Source organism: Engystomops pustulosus, chromosome 2 (assembly GCF_040894005.1).
Source record: "Engystomops pustulosus chromosome 2, aEngPut4.maternal, whole genome shotgun sequence".
In the NCBI taxonomy this organism is placed as follows: Eukaryota; Metazoa; Chordata; class Amphibia; order Anura; family Leptodactylidae; genus Engystomops; species Engystomops pustulosus.
This window is the reverse complement of record NC_092412.1, coordinates 206,336,677-206,356,210: the sequence shown is the minus strand read 5'-3', so window position 1 is coordinate 206,356,210 and position 19,534 is coordinate 206,336,677. Positions and strand designations below refer to the sequence as shown.

General features: G+C 41.1%; 1 protein-coding gene across 1 annotated transcript; it reads right to left on the bottom strand.

The window, feature by feature from the left end:
• Positions 1-253: 253 nt before the first annotated feature.
• NR0B1 (nuclear receptor subfamily 0 group B member 1) lies at positions 254-5,186 on the bottom strand. The gene is made up of 2 exons (XM_072137920.1): positions 4,461-5,186; positions 254-2,418 (listed from the first exon to the last, which is right to left on the bottom strand). Exons 1-2 carry the CDS (start codon positions 5,062-5,064, stop codon positions 2,174-2,176), a joined length of 849 nt encoding a protein of 282 aa, XP_071994021.1. The 5' UTR covers positions 5,065-5,186; the 3' UTR covers positions 254-2,173.
• Between the last annotated feature and the right edge of the window lie 14,348 nt (positions 5,187-19,534).

Here is a 19,534-nt window from a genome sequence, read left to right as displayed (position 1 = left end):
TATTACACATTACCAAAGAACTGAATGGAACCATGGTTATGTATCTATGGACAGCCTTTCTGGTGATCACCGAGGGTTTCATCGTCAGACCTCTAGCAATCAACTAGTATATCTCTATCCTGTGCTTAGGGGGTTATCAAAATTTTCTGAACCAAAAAAATCTATTAACAAAACTAAGATGTCATTTTGATAGTTGCTGAAAGAAACAATCCACTTCCAAGAAGTCCCAGAAAACACAACAAAGCAAAATGGACACATTTTCAAGAATATTTTTTATTGCAATAAAAAAATATTGTCTTTGTAAAAACAATAAGTTACATATTTTACAATACATTACACAACAATAACTGAAAGTTTCATAGGTTTCCCTTTGTTAATAAGAAAGCAATGACATCTCACAGAGAGGCTTTCCTCCAGTCCATACAGTGAGTAATGAAGAAGCTGCAATTATAAATCTGCTAATAATATACTTGGAAAAGAAAACATTGCACGTAAAACAGCGACAGTATTACAGTAAATGCTAAAGGCTGCGTGGTAGTTTGTAAATGCACATAGGTGTTCCTTACTATATCAGCCATTATAGGTTAAACTAAACCTCCATAAAAGGGGAACAATAAACTTGGGATTATCTTGATTTTTTTGCAGTCTGCAGGACTCTAAATATGTAGTAGGAACTAAATATTTTGTAGAAATCCTACAGAAAACATCAATATTTATCTCCTGCCGATCTGCTAGAGACGGGATGAGCGGAGGGTCTACCCAAATGGGCAGGCTCCAACTGCAGCACATGGGGAGTGTCCTGCTCCAGCCAACAGCTTCTCATTGGACAAGCAAGTGGAGGAAAAATAGGTTTATGGCTCATCTGGACATCATATGGACAATAAAATATTTTCATGTTCAAGGCTTAGTGTCCCTAACCTGTCATATTTTCTGGCATGCCCCATTGTTAAATACATACATTCCCCATAAAATGACAGATTTGCCAGGCCTCTCTTATGTCTCCTAGATATGAATAAAGGATGCCTGATGGCTACAGAAAAAATGGTCTTAATGGTTTGCTGTTTGTCACCATTTTTCAGCAAAAAAGATTCAAATACATTTACTATTGTGTACAGTAGAATCGTATAATGTCCTTTACCATTTTCCTGACAATCTCTTCAGGACACACAATATGGGGGAGATTTATCAGAAGTGTCTGAGGTAAATCAGTTCTAGATGCCTATGGAAACCAATCAGAGCTCAGCTTTAATTTCATAAACAGCTTTGGGAAAATGAAAGCTGAGCTCTGGTTGGTTGACATGGACATCTATAACAGTTCTGCTATCAGACACTGCTAATAAATCTCCCCCATATTCGGAATGGGAAATGATTATACTCCTTTATTCATTTCCAGAAGGAATAACAGAGTAATGGCGCAGTGCAGATGTCTAAGAAACATATATTTTATGGGAAACGTATTTACCTATACGTATACATGCCAGGACAGGTCTAGAAAAGGCTTTCTCCTTTATTATAAGTGCAAATGGCTTGTCTGCTACTATTTATTAATATAACAGTATTCACATTTTCAAGATACAGTCGAAGCAACTAACAAATACGTAGCCCTTGTAGGTTTACATATCAAACATACCACAGATGGCACAGTACCTATCTCTTGCTACTGACTGCCATTTGGACCAGCACACAACATATGCTCAAAATTAAAGCTACTCTTACCTCTATAACCTTTGGCTCCATAGTCTTATACATTGACATAATATATTTGTACAGTTCTAGCATAAACAAACATACCAGGTATTGCAAACCCAATGAAGATGTGTTGCCAATAAGGATGCAATCTGAAGACAATAATGCCCCCGCGTCTGTCCTCACTACTGCATTGCACTTCAGTATGTGAATCTGGTAATATGGCACTATAAATATACTTTACTTTTGATGCTTTTGTATCAAGAAAGATGGATACCAAGAAGGTCAAGCACACTACTGTACCATGAATACAGAATATTTAATACAGAAAGTCTAGTGAGGGGCACATACAAGATTCCTATACCCAGACTGTAGATATCTCCTACTATTGTAGGTCGTTGTGCAGCTGCCCCTGGATTATTTACACTTCCTATAAGGTAACATTAATGTATCACTGGAAATATTAAGTCCATCATTGGGTTGTGGGTTAAATTTTTGCACCCAACATCTCCAACAACATGTCGTCCATATTTACAGAGCCAATAATGGGTCTAAAGAAGAGTTCTGCAATGGCGTTGGCATTGATGGATCTCAGCAAAGACAAAACGATGATTAACTTGGTGAATCTGGAGTGGTCCCATCTCTGGATAAGCTTCACATGCTCATTTAAGGCTTGGTGGGCTTCCTGTTGTAATCCTTGGATATAGCGAGCACAGTGCAATCCGGGCAAATCTGTAAGGGCAAAAGTAAGAAAAAAAAGTCAATGATACAGCACTTCTATAGAATAGGATACTATAGATTAGTGAGTCTCTAAAAAATATTTGTCAAACAATTTCCTTGTCAAAAAAGTAGATTGTGTTCAATCACAGACTCATTTATACTTAAATAAAAATGTGTACATAAGAAGCAATGATACAACTTCTAAGGGCTCTAGGGCAGGGATAAGTATATTTAAAGATTTAAGTTGTTTTATTTGTTTTTCTGTTTGTTTCTTTTTGTTTATATAATCGAAATGTGAGTGATACGATAATACGGTAATAATTCTTAAAACAAACACAAGAAGAAAAATATATACATTGCATTTTTCAGTCTAGATAATTTAGATTTTTGCAATAAGACCATGACACTAAAAGTTTTTGGAAAAATAGTAAAAAATTGTTGAAGATGTGGACAGTAAGTACATTATAGTACATTGGGTAATCCATGTGAGATATTATGTATAACTTTGTAAAGTATATTGACACACTGTATAGCAGATTAGCCACATGTGAACATACAGCGCAGATATTAGTTCCTTATCTTAAATTAGATGTCCTTAATAATCTCTTCCCTGATGACGACTTACACTTCATCCACCATAGGCTGGTCATTGGACTAGGAAGGATTGGACAAATAAATGTATTATGTCTTACTACAGCCTCCATATTATTGGTTGTCCAAGTTTCAGCTTAAAGACTGGTATATTAAAGCCCCATCAAGATCATCCATTATAGTGTGCAGCCCAAGAACGGAGTGTGACATGGACTGCAGATACTGGGTCAAACGCACTACAGGTTATTAACCTTCAGTAGGATGTGGACAACAGAACTCATCAATTACACTAGTGTTTAGATACTACTTATACTACCAGGATCTCTAGTAGTTAATAATAAATATAAAAATAAAAAAAATTGGATTATAATTGGATTATAGTAAAGCTGTGAGACTATTTAGAAAGAAATTACATAAGAAAAATCTTTAATGTTTGTTTCCATATCTTAACTTATTTTACCTTCTACGCACAATAAATCACCTCAACTCAGTATATATATATATATATATATATATATATATATATATATATATATATACATATATATATACATATATGCACATAGGATATATCATATATTCCAAAAATGTGATCTAAATTGATCTACGGTTCCTACATAACTGCACAGGTCTCCAGGGTTTAAACACGTATCCATCAGTACTGGTTGTGATAAGTATGTGTCCCCCACATAAGTATGTGTGTTCACATTTACATATATTTCAAAGGGAAATATAATATTATGTCATCTGAATTTATTGTCATACACAGATTTTCATATTGTAATTCCAGAAACTTTTTACACAAGTAATTGCTTATAAAAAACACAACAAGCAGTCACATATAGGTGTAAGGAAGGTTAACACTGTAATAAGACTGACTTGTAAGATGAACATAAGAAACGGGGTGAAATAGAATACATATTATCTAACATGTTGATGCTACATCCCAGTTTCATAACTATATTAAACATTCATCACACTTTTGTTGGGATGCTGAATGCATACTTGGAAGATTTTCAGCACTTTCTCTTTTAATATGCATCCAGAAACTGCAGTAGCACAAAATGCATCCTAAAGTAAAAAAAGATGTCTTGCAGTTTTGGTTTCGCTGTTCCCTGCATCGTTTTAACACTTATTGTCATTTTTTATAAATGAAACTCAAGTTGCAAAAGGAATAGAATAGAAAAAACCTTCTAAATTGTAAAGTGATATAACACATAGAACCTTTCTACTGATACAATAGACATGATGTCAAAGTTGGGTCTATGAATGCAGCAGAGCTGAGTTTCTACCTGATACAATGTGCTGCCTATCTAAAGAACTTGAGATAAACCTATAGTTTTATGATTTCAGCTCTGATACCTCTACACACTGGTAGCACATATACAGCAGTCACCTCTGTACTGCTAGACCCCTGATGGCTATGCTTTCTATGTCATCTTAGTATGCTGGACCATATTTACCTGAATTGAATAGTACAATCCCTTTTAGATAGGCATACTCTTTGTTGCTTATTCCCAGACTCCAGCACTTCTCCAAGAACTCCTTGATCCACCTGATCTCTGTGGCTGTGGGCAGCTGGGTGACTTTATGTTGCTGTTGTATGTTATCTCCAGGTTCTGGTACTTCTTGGTGTTCTTGCTGTTGTTTCCTTTCTGCTCCTTGCTTGTTTGTTAAAATCCTTTGTAACATACTGGGTTCTGATGTTTCAACAGTCTCAAAATCAACCTTGTCCTGTGCCAGTCCCAGCACTAGTAGTGGAGCCCAGCTGCTCCTGACCAACAGTAGCTGGTCAGCCAGGGGTAGCTCCTGGAAGCAGGGCAAGCTCTTGACAAACCTTAGGGTCTTCACTAGCACAGCTGAGGCAGCCTTGCAGGTGACCTGGGGGGTCTTGAGACTGACTTTCTTTTGAGATCCACAGGAACAGCCTTGTCCATACCCTCCTGTGTGCTCTTCCTTCCTTCCTTTGTGGGAATCCTTGTGTTCCTCATTCTTCAGGATATTGTACAAAATACTGCTGTGCCTCCTGTTGTCTACAGAACAGTGACACTTATCTAAACAAGCCATGGAGAAGTGCAGGCAGATGCAAGCTGAGAGCTCCCTTGCTGCATCAGTTGCTGCTGTTCTGCCTTTCAATGAAGCCAGACAGATACTATGCTGATCCTCCTCTGCCTGCCCCTCAGGTTATATTTATACCTTTGTTTCCAGTCAGACAATATCTGCAGTTCAAAAGGGGGCAGACGCTCATTATTGGCTGAAAAAGAGAGAGAGAAGGGAGAGATCACACCTCCTCCTCTTGCATTTCCCAATATCAACCACTAGATGGGGCATTTGAATCAATCTGATGGACTGTGTAGTGCAGGGGCTATGCTCAGACATACAGAGCACTATATTATTAACTGGACAGAATAGTAACCTACTGCCTATCATTTTTTTTCTTTAAGTTACATTGTGGCTTCTTTCATTCATGGTCTCTTTCAGAAATTCATCATGTAAAATGAACTGTCTGCAGATTGTAATGCTGCTCAGTCTGAAAAGCTTTTCATTCTACTACTATAACCCCCAACTCATCCAGACACCAGGAGCAATTTCAAAAGCAGCCAAACATTATTTTTTCCAGATTGTGCTTGTATTTTTCAGGATGAAATTTTTGTCAATAGCAATTATAGATATGTAATATGTTCACTTGTCAAGAGAATACAAAGCCCATTGGTTCTACCACTCATTATTGAACAAAACATTAGTATAAGTATAGGGGTAAATGAGGAACTGTAGCACTGAGCTGCATTCCCTATGTCACCTCACTCTAGATTAACCGTGCAGTTTCAGATGTAGAAATAGATGTGTCTACTTCAACTTTTTTTTTTTTAAATGTGTTAATTCAAATTGAAATATCCCAATATCTGAAAAATAAAGCACATTTAATAAGCTGTCAAAGCTCTATGATAAATCTAATGTATGTTACCTACTAGAATGGAATTCAAAATCAAGCACAATAAATCAGGTAACTAATTATTTTGGTAGTAAAAACATTTATTACAAAGAAATCAGAAAAAATAAGCCATCAAAGTAAAAGCAAGCAACAAAAACCAAAATCAGTATACTGTAAACAAAAACTGAAAAGTCCCAGGGCAGGCTTGCAGGAAACAGGAGCACTGGTGGGATGGCAGCATTGCTTCCACATTCCAGGGTTGCTGTCAAGATACTCAGATAGCAAGGTTCCAGCACTGGCATGATACTCACATAGCAAAGTTCCAGCACTGGCATGATACTCACATAGCAAGGTTCCAGCACATGCAAGATACACGGATAGCAGGGTTCCAGTACATGCAGGATACACAGATAGCTGGGTTCCAGCACATGCAGGATACACAGATAGCAGGGTTCTAGCACATGCAGGATACACGGATAGCAGGGTTCCAGTACATGCAGGATACACGGATAGCAGGGTTCCAGCACATGCAGGATACACGGATAGCAGGGTTCCAGCACATGCAGGATACACGGATAGCAGGGTTGCAGCACATGCAGGATACATGGATAGCAGGGTTCCAGCACATGCAGGATACACATATAGCAGGGTTCCAGCACATGCAGGATACACATATAGCAGGGTTCCAGCACATGCAAGATACACAGATAGCAGGGTTCCAGCACATGCAGGATACACGGATAGCAGGGTTCCAGCACATGCAGGATACACGGATAGCAGGGTTCCAGCACATGCAGGATACACGGATAGCAGGGTTCCAGTACATGCAGGATACACTGATAGCAGGGTTCCAGCACATGCAAGATACACATACAGCAGGGTTCCAGCACATGCAGGATACACGGATAGCAGGGTTCCAGTACATGCAGGATACACGGATAGCAGGGTTCCAGCACATGCAAGATACACATACAGCAGGGTTCCAGCACATGCAGGATACACATATAGCAGGGTTCCAGCAGCACTGACAGGATACATGGATAACAGGGTTCCAGCACATGCAGGATACACGGATAGCAGGGTTCCAGCACATGCAGGATACACGGATAGCAGGGTTCCAGCACATGCAGGATAAACGGATAGCACTGACAGGATACATGGATAACAGGGTTCCAGCACTAGCAGGATACACGGTCCAGCAACAGGTACCAGTCCAAACCTTCAATACAGGTGAAAGTGAATAATGATCCATGCTGAGACATCAGGCTCCCAGCCTTTTATCAGCCACAGGTCATGCCAACTGTAGCTGAAATAGCCCTCATCAAATGACCAGCAACACAGAGATGATGGAAAGTTGGGTGTTCACATCACACAGAGGGTCAAGACTGTTACACCTATTAATAGATCCAGGCACAGTGACCTCTGGTAATTTTCTTATATTTCTTATCCATGGCCTCCTTTTTTTAAATAAACTTCTAAAATTATGCTAACGAAACAGAAAGAAGCGCTCTGTTGGCATTACCAGAGCCCCTTAGTGTTGCAGAGGCACGTGCTATTACAAAGAACAGAACATGTCTGACTCAACCCCCAGAGCCTCTTAGTATATCTGCTGTGTTGTGCATTGGCAGGGGAACATAAGACTGGCACACAGTGGGGCACATTTACTTACCCGGTCCTGTCGCGATCCAGCGGCGTGTTCTCTGACGAGGATTCGGGGCTTCCAGCGATTCACTAAGGTAGTGCGCCCGATGTCCACCAGGTGTCGCTGCTGCGCCGAGGTCCGCCGGAGTTCGCCGGAGTTCACCATCCTATCATGGGGTGGGTGCATGTAAAGCAACACATTTTTTTTTAAAAATACCGCGGTTTTTCCGAATCCATCGGGTTTTCTGACGGCCACGCCCACCGATTTCCGTTGCATGCATGCCGACGCCGATGCGCCCCAATCTAATCGCGTGCGCCCAAAAACCCGGGCAAATCCTGGAAAAATGGCGTAAATCGGTAATATTTGGGAAACACAACGAAAAAGAGCGATTCGGGCCCTTAGTAAATGTTTCGGGCCCCCGTGTGTCTAGTTTTAATAAATCCCCCCATGAGGATAATGTTCAGTGGTTGCGACAAAACCGAACCTCATCTATACGCTGTACAAAAACAGAGGGGTATGAATTAAGTTGTGGTTTTTCATCATGGCTTTCATCCATTGCAGAGCACAGCTCATAAACTCTTCATTTTCTATGCTGTTGTGTGCAACAAAGATAGTTTTCCTTTTACACAATTTTGAATATCTCTGTACAATGAATGTCTACGGCAATCATTTGCATTTGTATAATGATATACCTACACATGTTCAACAGTAAGCACAAGCCCAATGCCACGTGTAGAAAAGGGTTTTTTTGTAGATAGATGCTGATTTAATACATGAAAGCTTGTATGTGGGAAGCTTACTTTAGCATAAAGTTTTCATTGAAGGCTATATTGGATTTCAAGGTTATCAACAAAATGTTTCCTTTCTTTTCAAACAACCTAGTGAATGCCGTAGTGTACTCGGTCATTCTTCAGATGCACCAATGTTTATGCAGTTTCAGCTTCAATGTACAGCTTCAACACATAATAAAACAAAAAGCTTTTCTTTCTTTGACTGAATGAATCCGTATTCTTCATTCCATTTTTGATGGTGCCAGCAGGTTTACTGCAGCTTTATTAAGCATTAAAACTTTCTGTTCACAAAAAATGTCTCTTAAACATCAAGGATGACGTTACAAAGGAATTAAAAGTACACAAGAGGGAAGATTTACTAAGAAAGAGCAGAAGCTAAGTTGTATTGGAGGCATTCATTTATAGTGTCTCAAGGGCACACAAATTATGCTATAATTTTATCTAGGATGTTAGTGTTTAGCCTAAGATGGTTGTTTTTGGTGTAAGGGCTGCATAGACAAAAAGGGAATAAACGGACTCCACAATCATGAAGGTGAAATAGAACTTCATGCTAATTGTGTGCCAAAATTTGTTCCACAAAAAGTGTTGGGAACCGAGAAGGGAAAGTGTTGGTATTCCCAAGCTGCGCCCAAACTGAGCGGCCAAGAGGCTGAGCCCTCTAAATATATGGTGGGTGTTGGCATTATGCAGCCAACACCAACCGCTCACATCAACGATCGGGGTGGCAGCTAAATGCCGGTGGCGCCTCGGCATCTGGAAAAAGAATGGTGCTCCTTGTAGTGATCTTTTCCCAAGGAAGTCTGTAGTCCGTTTGAGTTTCCAGGACCTGTCATTGGGCAGGATCTATAACGTTATGCCAAAAGCAGATTTTGCTTCCCAACCAGAGGCACACTATTATAGATCCTTAGCAATTTCTCCATCTACTGGAGAATAGTATTGCAATATATGGCTGGAATGATAAGACCCCCAAGCAATAAAAGTAGTAAATTTTAAAATAAAACAATAAACATGTTAAATATCATCACATCCCATAAAGCCCGAGCAGCAACATATAAAAATGGTTATTCCCAGCAGTGAATCCAGTGATGGAAAATAGCACCCAAATGTTCAAAGCTCCACTTTTTCTCCATTTGCAACACAAAACATGTAATAAAAAGTGATCAAAAGGTTGTACAGTCCTGAAAACAAGAAATGAAAACATCCTTACGTCCTGCAAAAAATGACATCTGATTCAGAAATTTACGCTGAAGAATGAAAAAGTCAGAATAGGGCAAAATTAAGAGAATTTTTTTAGTGCGAAAAGTTAAACATTTTTTAAAAAAATATTAAAGCATAATAAATCCCAAGGAAAAAAAGTAGAGGTGTAATTTGTTTTTCACATACTTTTCTGTAAATGTAAAAATAAAAAAGTTATAGATTTTTATGGATTTGTCCAAGCCAAAGTATCAACCAAATAGCAGAAATGTAAGTAAAGTTAAGTAGCAGGTTGGTAGCATTCACACAGGAACGTTCAACCAATACCCGCCGATGTTCCTCAAACTCAAGGAATATTATAAACTCAGATAATATTTTGCAGTTCTGTTTTGCTATCCTTTATATGATGATGTCTTTAGAACAGCTTTGGAGGTCATAACAATTTTAACTTTGTTATTTTAATAAGATGTGAAACGTTAACTTTATTAATTACATGTTTATTCTTTTTAGAATTAGCAGACACTTTTCTGTAATTTTTCCCATTAATGTTTTTTAGTAACTTCAACCTTAAGCCTCCGTCCAGCTGTCTTTAACTAAACTGATTGGACTTGACTAGAAAAGTCACAAACCTGTCTATATAAGACTTCACAGCTCACAGTGCATGTCAGAGCACATGAGAATCATGAGGTTTAAGGATCTTCCCAAGGAGCTCAGAGACATAATTGTGGCAAGGAATAGATCTGACCAAGGTTAGAAAATATTTCTGCAGCACTGAAGATTCCTAAGAACTCAGTGCCCTCCATAATCCTTAACCCCTACGGGACACAGCATCTTTTGGCCTAAAGGACGCAGCCCCATTTTTCAAATCTGGCCTGTGTCACTATAAGTGGTTATAGCGTGGGAACGCTGTGAGATATCCAGGGGATTTTGAGATTGTTTTCTCGTGACACATTGTACTTCAAATTAGTTTAAAAATTTGGATGAAATCTTTTGCGTTTAGTTATGAAAAAAAACAAAATTTGGCAAAAATTTTGAAAAATTCTTTATTTTCAACGTTCTAAATTCTCTACTTTTGATTCAGAAAGTCATAGCACCCAAATAAATTCATAACTTACATTTCCCAAATGTCTGCTTTATGTTGGCATGGTTTTTTAAGATTCCACATATTTTACTAGAATGTTATGAGGCTCAGAATTTGGGTGCCATTTTTCACATTTTTTGTAAAATCGCCAAAACCTGTATTTAGATGGACCTGCTCAACTTCTAATTGACACTGAGAGGCCTAAATAATAGCGAGACTCGTAAATTACCCCATTGTGGAAACTACACCCCTCAACATATGAAAAACCACTTTTAAGAAGTTTGTTAACCCTTTACGTGTTTTATAGGGGTTAAAACAAAATGGAGGTGGAGTCTGCAAATTGTAATATTTTTTCACAATACACTCATTTTGGGTGGAAAATTTTACATTTCTAATGGATAAAATGAAAAAAGGCTCCACAAAGTTTGATACGCAATTTCTCCCGAGTACACCGATACCCTACATGTGGTGGTAACCTGCTGTATGGGCGCACGGCCGGGCATAGAAGGGAAGGAGGCGCCATTCAAATCAGATTTGCTATGTCACATTGTACAGGCTATAATTTTTTTCTTTTTTTTATTGTGCACCTATAGGGGCTTATTTCTTTTGCCACATGAGATGCACTTTTCTAATACATAATTTTGGGGCATCTATAGCTAATTGGTGAGATTTAATTAACTCTTTGTTGGTGGAGGAAATGAAAATCATCAATTTTTAGGAAAATTTTTATGTGTTTTTTTTTTTTGGCCGTTAACCATACCATGAAAATAGTATATTATTTTTATTCTTTGGGTCGCCACGTTTATGAAAATACTTCATTTATATATATTTTTTTATTTTTTCCCATTTTTACTGTATAAAAAGTAATTTGGCAAAATTGTTGTTAATTTTAGCATCACCGTCTTTCATATGCATAACTTTTTTATTTTTCACCTCAAAAATCTGTTTAAGGGCTTATTTTTTGCAAGAATGATAGCTCTTTTTAGTGGTCTTATTTTAGATTGCGTAACTTTTTAAAATCACTTTTTTAGAGCATTTTTAAAGGGCATTAATAAAAAATCATCTTTAGCAGAGAGAGTTTTTTTAGGTTGTTTTTTACGGGGTTAACTTTGCGGATCTAATAACGATTCTGTTTTATTAGGCAGATTGTTACGGACGCAGGGATACCAAATATGTGGGGGTTTTGTGTATTTTATTCAATTGTACTGAATAAAAACTAATTTGGAGAAAATCTTATTCATTTTAGCATCACCATCTTTTTATATGCATAACTTTTTTATTTTTTGGCAGATAAATCTTGTTAGGGGCTTATTTTTTGCGAGAACAGTTGTTCTTTTTAGTGAGCTTATTTTGGAGTGCATAACATTTTTTAAATCACTTTTTAGAGCATTTTTTATAGGGTATTAATTAAAAATTATCTTTTTTCGGAATGTTTTTTGCGTTTTTTTCCTCCGGCGTTTACCGTGCGGGTCCAGTAACGATTCTGTTTTATTATGCAGATTGTTACGGACGCGGCAATACCAAATATGCGGGTTTTTTTTGTGTTTTTATGTTTTTTATACTTTATTAAGTTTTTTTATGGGAAAGTGACATTTTAGGGGCTTATATTTTTATGTATTAATTTTTTATTTATTATAATGTGTAGTGTTAACTGTTTTTGCATATTTTTACTTATACATACTTGAACTTAAACCAGTGATGCTCTGATCACTGGTTTAAGTTCAATACACTGCTCTACAATACTATTTTATTGTAGAGCAGTGTAAACTGTCTGAGCAAGCTTGCGCATGCTCAGACAGTTTACAGCCAGACCCGGAAGGGGTCTGGCTGCCATGGAGACCGGGCAGCTCCGGGGCACATGCCAGTCCTCGGAGCTGCCCGGAAGAGGATCGGATCCCCCGGTAAGCGGCACGGGGGATCCGATCCACAGCGCTAACACCGTTACACGCCGCGGTCATGTTTGACCGCGGCGTGTAAGGGGTTAACACCCGCGATCGGAGCCGGCTCCGATCGCGGGTGTTAGCGCAGGCTGTCAGCTGTACTAGACAGCTGACAGCCGCTGCTTCTGGTACCGGCTCCGTTCGTGAGCCGGTGCCAGAAGCAGGACGTTATAGAACGTCCCCGTGCGCTAAGCATCTAGCCCCGGGGACGTACTATAACGTCCAGGTGCGCCTAGGGGTTAAATGGAAGAAGTTTGGGATGACCACAACTCTTCCTCAACCTGGCTGTCCAGCCAAACTAAGCAATCGTGAGAGAAGAGTCTTGGTGAGAGACAAAGAAAAACCCCAAGATCACTGTGGCTGAGTTTCAGAGATGCAGTAGGGAGATTGGAGAAAGTTCTACATAGTCAACTATCACTGTAAACCTTTGGAAGCTTCTCCTCAGTGCAAGACACATAAAACCATGCATACACTTTACACAAAGGACTCCTAGAGTGTGAGAAATACAATTCTCTGGTCTTATGAGACAGAGATTGAACTTTTTGGTGTTAATTCTAAGTGGTATTTGTGGAGAAAACAAGACACTGCTCATCACCTACCAAATACAATTCCTACAGTGACACATGGTGGTGGTGATGGCACCATGAAAAATGTAAGAGGTCTGAATACCTTATGTAATTACTGTATGTTTTGAAACATGGTTCTGGTGTCATATTTAAAAAGAGAATCTCCCTGATGTATGTATAATTATGATGTATAGCCCTGATGTAGGTCACTGTCAACATGTCTACACATGTGGTAACTGCACACGAACATGTATAGCTGTAGGCAGTGGTGAAGGGGTTTTTAGACATTTACTACAAATAGTATCACATTCTCCGTAAAATATTTTAGAATTCATTTTTAATAGAATGGGCAAGGAAAGCAATGAAGCTGAATACAATCGAGCAGCATGGGACTCCTTTCTTGAGACTATTTTCTGGGTTTTAATCTATCCAGAGAAACATTGAACTTTCATGCATAAGTTTGGACTATTTAATACCACATGCTACAAAAGCACTTATAAAACCAGCTAGATTTTAGCGTGAAATTGGCATTACGAGTGGTTTTAGACTGGACAGTTTTCTTTGCTGAACAAACAAAGGATATAGAGATGGTGAATCGATTCTAACGATTCTAAATTCATTTACAATTTCAGGAAAACTTTGATTCGTCACGAATCCGAAGTTTACACTGATTCGTGGGCATAAATTTCGATATTTAAAAAAAAAATAATAATAATTTTTTAACCCCTTTATTAGCAAAATGCCCGCAAGCACAAAACGTATTACATGGGGCAGAGAACTCTGGGAAGAAGAAAGGAACATGGCGGTAGTGTTCCTTACTATATGGCTGTATTCTTCACTGTATGGAGGTAGTGTTCCTCACTGTAGGGCGGTAGTGTCCCACACTGTAAGGCGGTAGTGTTCCTCACTGTATGGGGGTAGGGTTCCTCACTGTAGGGCGGTAGTGTCCCTCACTGTATGGCAGTAGTGTTCCTCACTGTATGGCAGTAGTGTTCTTACTGTATGGCGGTAGTGTTCCTCATTGTATGGGGGTAGTATTCCTCACTGTATGGGGGTAGTATTCCTCACTGTATGGTGGTAGTGTCCCACACTGTAAGGCGGTAGTGTTCCTCACTGTATGGCAGTAGTGTTCCTCACCGTATGGCGGTAGTGGTCCTCACTGTATGGGGGTAGGGTTCCTCACTGTATGGCGGTAGTGTTCCTCACTGTATGGCGGTAGTGTTCCTTACTGTATGGCGGTAGTGTTCCTCATTGTATGGGGGTAGTATTCCTTACTGTATGGGGGTAGTATTCCTCATTGTATGGCAGTAGTGTTCCTCCCTGTATGGGGGTAGTGTCCCTCACTGTATGGCGGTAGTATCCCTCACTGTATGGAGATACTGTTCCTCACTGTATGGAAATAGTACTCCTCACTATACGAGGGTAGTATTTCTCACTGAATGGGGTTGGGTTCCTCACTGTATGGCGGTAGTGTTCCTCACTGTACGGTGGTAGGTTTTTTCACTGTATAGGGTTAGTGTTCCTCACTGTACAGAGGTACTGTTCCTCACTGTATGGAGGTAGTGTTCCTCACTGTATTGGGGAATGTCTCTATCTAATTTGTGGTACTGTTCCTCACTGTATGGTGGTAGTGTTCCTCAATGAATAGGGGTAGTGTCCCTCACTGTATGGCGGTAGTGTTCCTCACTGTATGGCTGTATTCCTCACTGCATGGAGGTAGTGCTCCTCACTGTATAGAGGTAGTGCTCCTCACTGAATGGCGGTAGTGTTTTTCACTATATGTCGGTAGTGCTCCTCACTGTATGGCGGTAGTGTTCCTCACTGTATGCGGTTAGTGTTCCTTACTGTATGGGGGTAGTGTCCTTACTGTATGGGGGTAGTGTTCCTCACTGTGTGGGGGTAGTGTTCCTCACTGTAAGGTGACAGTATTCCTCACTGTATGGGGGTAGTGTTCCTCACTGTGTGGGGGTAGTGTTCCTCACTGTAAGGTGACAGTATTCCTCACTGTATGGGGGTAGTGTTCCTCACTGTATGGTGGCAGTATTCCTCACTGTATGGTGGTAGTGTTCCTCACTGTATGGTGGTAGTGTTCCTCACTGTATGGCGGTAGTGTTCCTCACTGTATGGGGGTAGTGTTCCTCACGGTATGGGGGGTAGTGTTCCTCACTGTATGGAGGTACTGTCCCTCACTGTATGGCGGTAGTGCTCCTCACTGTATGGCGGTAGTGTTCCTCACTGTATGAGGGGGTAATATTTCTAACTGTATGGCCATAGTGTTCCTCACTGTATGGCGGTACTGTTCCTCACTGTATGGTGGTAGGGTTCCTCACTGTATGGGGGTAGTGTCCCTCACTGTATGGCGGTAGTGTTCCTCACTGTATGGCTGTATTCCTCACTGCATGGAGGTAGTGCTCCTCACTGTATAGAGGTAGTGCTCCTCACTGAATGGCAGTAGTGTTTTTCACTGTATGTCGGTAGTACTCCTCACTGTATGGCGGTATTGTTCCTCACTGTATGGCGGTAGTGTTCCTCACTGTTTGGTGGTATTGTTCTTCACTGTATGGAGGTACTGTTCCTCACTGTATAGGGGTAGTGTTCCTCACGGTATGGGGGTAGTGTTACTCACTGTATGGAGGTACTGTCCCTCACTGTATGGTGGTAGTGCTCCTCACTGTATGGCGGTAGTGTTCCACACAGTATGAGGGTAGTATTTCTAACTGTATGGCCGTAGTGTTCCTCACTGTATGGTGGTAGTGTTCCTCACTGTATGGTGGTAGTGTTCCTCACTGTATGGGGGTAGTGTCCCTCACTGTATGGCGGTAGTGTTCCTCACTGTATGGCTGTATTCCTCACTGCATGGAGGTAGTGTTCCTCATTGTATAGAGGTAGTGTTTCTCACTGAATGGCGGTAGTGTTTTTCACTGTATGTCGGTAGTACTCATCACTGTATGGTGGTAGTGTTCCTTACTGTATGGCGGTAGTGTTCCTCATGGCATGGGGGTAGTGTTCCTCACTGTATGGTGGTCGTGTCCCTCACTGTATGCTGGTAGTGTTCCTCACTGTATGGGGTTAGTATTCCTCACTGTATGGCGGTAGTGTTCTTCACTGTATGGTGTTAGTATGGCTCTATTCTTCACTTTATGGGGATAGTGTTCCTCACTGTATGGCGGTAGTATTCCTCATTGAATGGCGGTAGTGTTTCTCACTGTATGGAGGTAGTGTTCCACAATGTATGGGGATATTGTTCCTCAGTGTATGGTGGTAGTGTTCCTCACTGTATGGGGGTAGTGTTCCTCACTGTATGGCGGTAGCGTCCCTCACTTTATTGCGGTAGTGTTCCTCACTGTATGGCTGTAGCGTCCCTCACTGTATGGCGGTAGTGTTCCTCACTGTATGGGGGTAGTGACTTTCACTGTATGGCAGTACTGTTCCTCATTGTATGGCTGTATTATATACTGTATAGGGGTAGTGTTCCTCACTGTATGGCGGAACTGTTCCTCACCGTATGGGGGTAGTGCTCCTCACTGTATGGGGGTAGTGTCCTTCACTGTATGGCGGTAATGTTCCCCACTGTATGGCGGTAGTGTTCCTCACTGTATGGCAGTAGTGTTCCCTACTGTGTGGCGGTAGTATTCCTTACTGTATGGCGGTAGTGTTCCTCACTGTATGCTGGTATAATTCCTCATTGTATGGCGGTAATGTTCCTTACTGTATGATGGAAGTGCTCCTCACTGTATGGGGGTAGTGTTCCCCACTGTATGGCGGTAGTGTTCCTCACTGTATGGCTGTATTCCTCACTGCATGGAGGTAGTGTTCCTCATTGTATAGAGGTAGTGTTTCTCACTGAATGGCGGTAGTGTTTTTCACTGTATGTCGGTAGTACTCATCACTGTATGGTGGTAGTGTTCCTTACTGTATGGCGGTAGTGTTCCTCATGGCATGGGGGTAGTGTTCCTCACTGTATGGTGGTCGTGTCCCTCACTGTATGCTGGTAGTGTTCCTCACTGTATGGGGTTAGTATTCCTCACTGTATGGCGGTAGTGTTCTTCACTGTATGGTGTTAGTATGGCTCTATTCTTCACTTTATGGGGATAGTGTTCCTCACTGTATGGCGGTAGTATTCCTCATTGAATGGCGGTAGTGTTTCTCACTGTATGGAGGTAGTGTTCCACAATGTATGGGGATAGTGTTCCTCAGTGTATGGTGGTAGTGTTCCTCACTGTATGGGGGTAGTGTTCCTCACTGTATGGCGGTAGCGTCCCTCACTTTATTGCGGTAGTGTTCCTCACTGTATGGCTGTAGCGTCCCTCACTGTATGGCGGTAGTGTTCCTCACTGTATGGGGGTAGTGACTTTCACTGTATGGCAGTACTGTTCCTCATTGTATGGCTGTATTATATACTGTATAGGGGTAGTGTTCCTCACTGTATGGCGGAACTGTTCCTCACCGTATGGGGGTAGTGCTCCTCACTGTATGGGGGTAGTGTCCTTCACTGTATGGCGGTAATGTTCCCCACTGTATGGCGGTAGTGTTCCTCACTGTATGGCAGTAGTGTTCCCTACTGTATGGCGGTAGTATTCCTTACTGTATGGCGGTAGTGTTCCTCACTGTATGCTGGTATAATTCCTCATTGTATGGCGGTAATGTTCCTTACTGTATGATGGAAGTGCTCCTCACTGTATGGGGGTAGTGTTCCCCACTGTATGGCGGTAGTGTTCCTCACTGTATGCGGTAGTGTTCCTTACTGTATGGTGGTAGTGTTCCTCACTGTAAGGCGGTAGTGTTCCTCACTGTATGGCAGTAGTGTTTCCCACTGTATGGCGGTAGTTTCTCTCACTGTATGGGGGTAGTGTTCCTCACTGTATGGTGGTAGCGGTCCTCACTGTATGGGGGTAGTGTTCCTCACTGTATGGTGGTAGCGGTCCTCACTGTATGGCGGTAGTGTTCCTCACTTAATGGCAGAAGTGTTCCTCACTATATGGCGGCAGTGTTCCTCACTGTATGGTGGTAGGGATAGCAAATTTGCATAGGTTTTATAATGTTTTCATACCTTTACAAAAATTAAAACTTCCTGTACAAAATAGTTTTTTTATTTTGCCATCTTCTTTTTTATTTTTTGGTGTACGGAGCTGTGAGTGGTGTCATTTTTTGCATCTTTTGCATCGTTTTCATTGCTTTCACTTTAAAGTCTGTACAGCCTTTTGATCACTTTTTATTGAATTTTTATATTTTTTAAAATGGCAAAAAGCTGACATTTTCGATTTTGGGCGCTATTTTCCGTTACGGCGTTAAACACAGTGAAAAAAAAGTTATTATATTTTTATAGATCGGGCATTTTCGGACGCGTCAATAACTTTTGTGGTTATGATTTTTACTGTTGGTTTTTTTATTTCAGTTATAGCAATAAGGGGAGTGATTTGATTGTTTAGGTTTTTTTTATTACTATTTTACTATTTTTTAGACTCCCTAGGATTCTTTAACCCTAAGTAGGTATTCTGATCGATCCCATTATATACTGCCATACTACAGTACACTACATGGGGATTTCCCTCATTCATTACAGAAGACCTTCAGAAGACCTTCAGAAGACCCGAGGCTGTCATGGCGACGGATCTCTGCTCCCCGTTGACGTCACAGGGAGCAACAATCCTTGGAAAGGTGGCACCGCCATATTTTTGAAGCCGCCGGCAGCTTTGCCGCCGGTGTCTGTGGGTTAACACCCGTGATCGGTGCTAGCACCGACCACGGGTGTTACCAGTAAGCCTTTTCTGCAATATGCAGCAAAGACTTACTGGCTCTCCATGCACCCGGCATGTGACCTGTCACACTTGAGGAGGGAAAGTGTGTGGAAAAGTCTCTTGGACCCTCTGGACCATGGCGGGAGAAGATATGAGCCCGCGATGGCAGCCAAGGTAGTACGGCAGGAAATGCAGGAAACAGTCCAAACCTGAGATGACATCAAGAAACACAGAGGAATACTGTTAACTCTGGCACACAGAGGAACACTAGTGATGCTGGCACGGACTGTAGATTCCGCTGGACAGGATCCCTGGAAGGTACAGCAGGACAGGAACCCTGGAAGGCACAGAAGGTCGCAGAAATGGCAGAGACACAGAGGAACGCTGGAACACAGAGGAACACTGGAAACTCAGGGAACAATGGGAGACTTTCTCTTAGCAGGAGGCGGGGAGTGAAGGGAGGTGCCGGATTATAAGGGTGAGCAAGAGCCAATCAGGAGGATGCTGGCCCTCTAAGCCTTAAAGAGCCAGTGAGGGCGTGCCCTAGCAGTGTGCACCAGATTCATTAATAGGGCAGTGACCTATTGTTAGAGAAATTCTCCAAGATTAGGGAAAACCTCATGGAAGCTGGGGCAGGTGTGATAAAAAAGTGG

What these genes read in the sequence shown, in the direction of transcription:
- NR0B1 (XM_072137920.1), bottom strand. Translation starts at nt 5,064, where the DNA reads ATGGCTTGTTTAGATAAGTGTCACTGTTCTGTAGACAACAGGAGGCAC. An exon ending in GATTGTACTATTCAATTCAG is followed by an intron (nt 2,419 to 4,460) that starts GTAAATATGGTC and finishes TTGCCCTTACAG; the next exon opens with ATTTGCCCGGATTGCACTGT.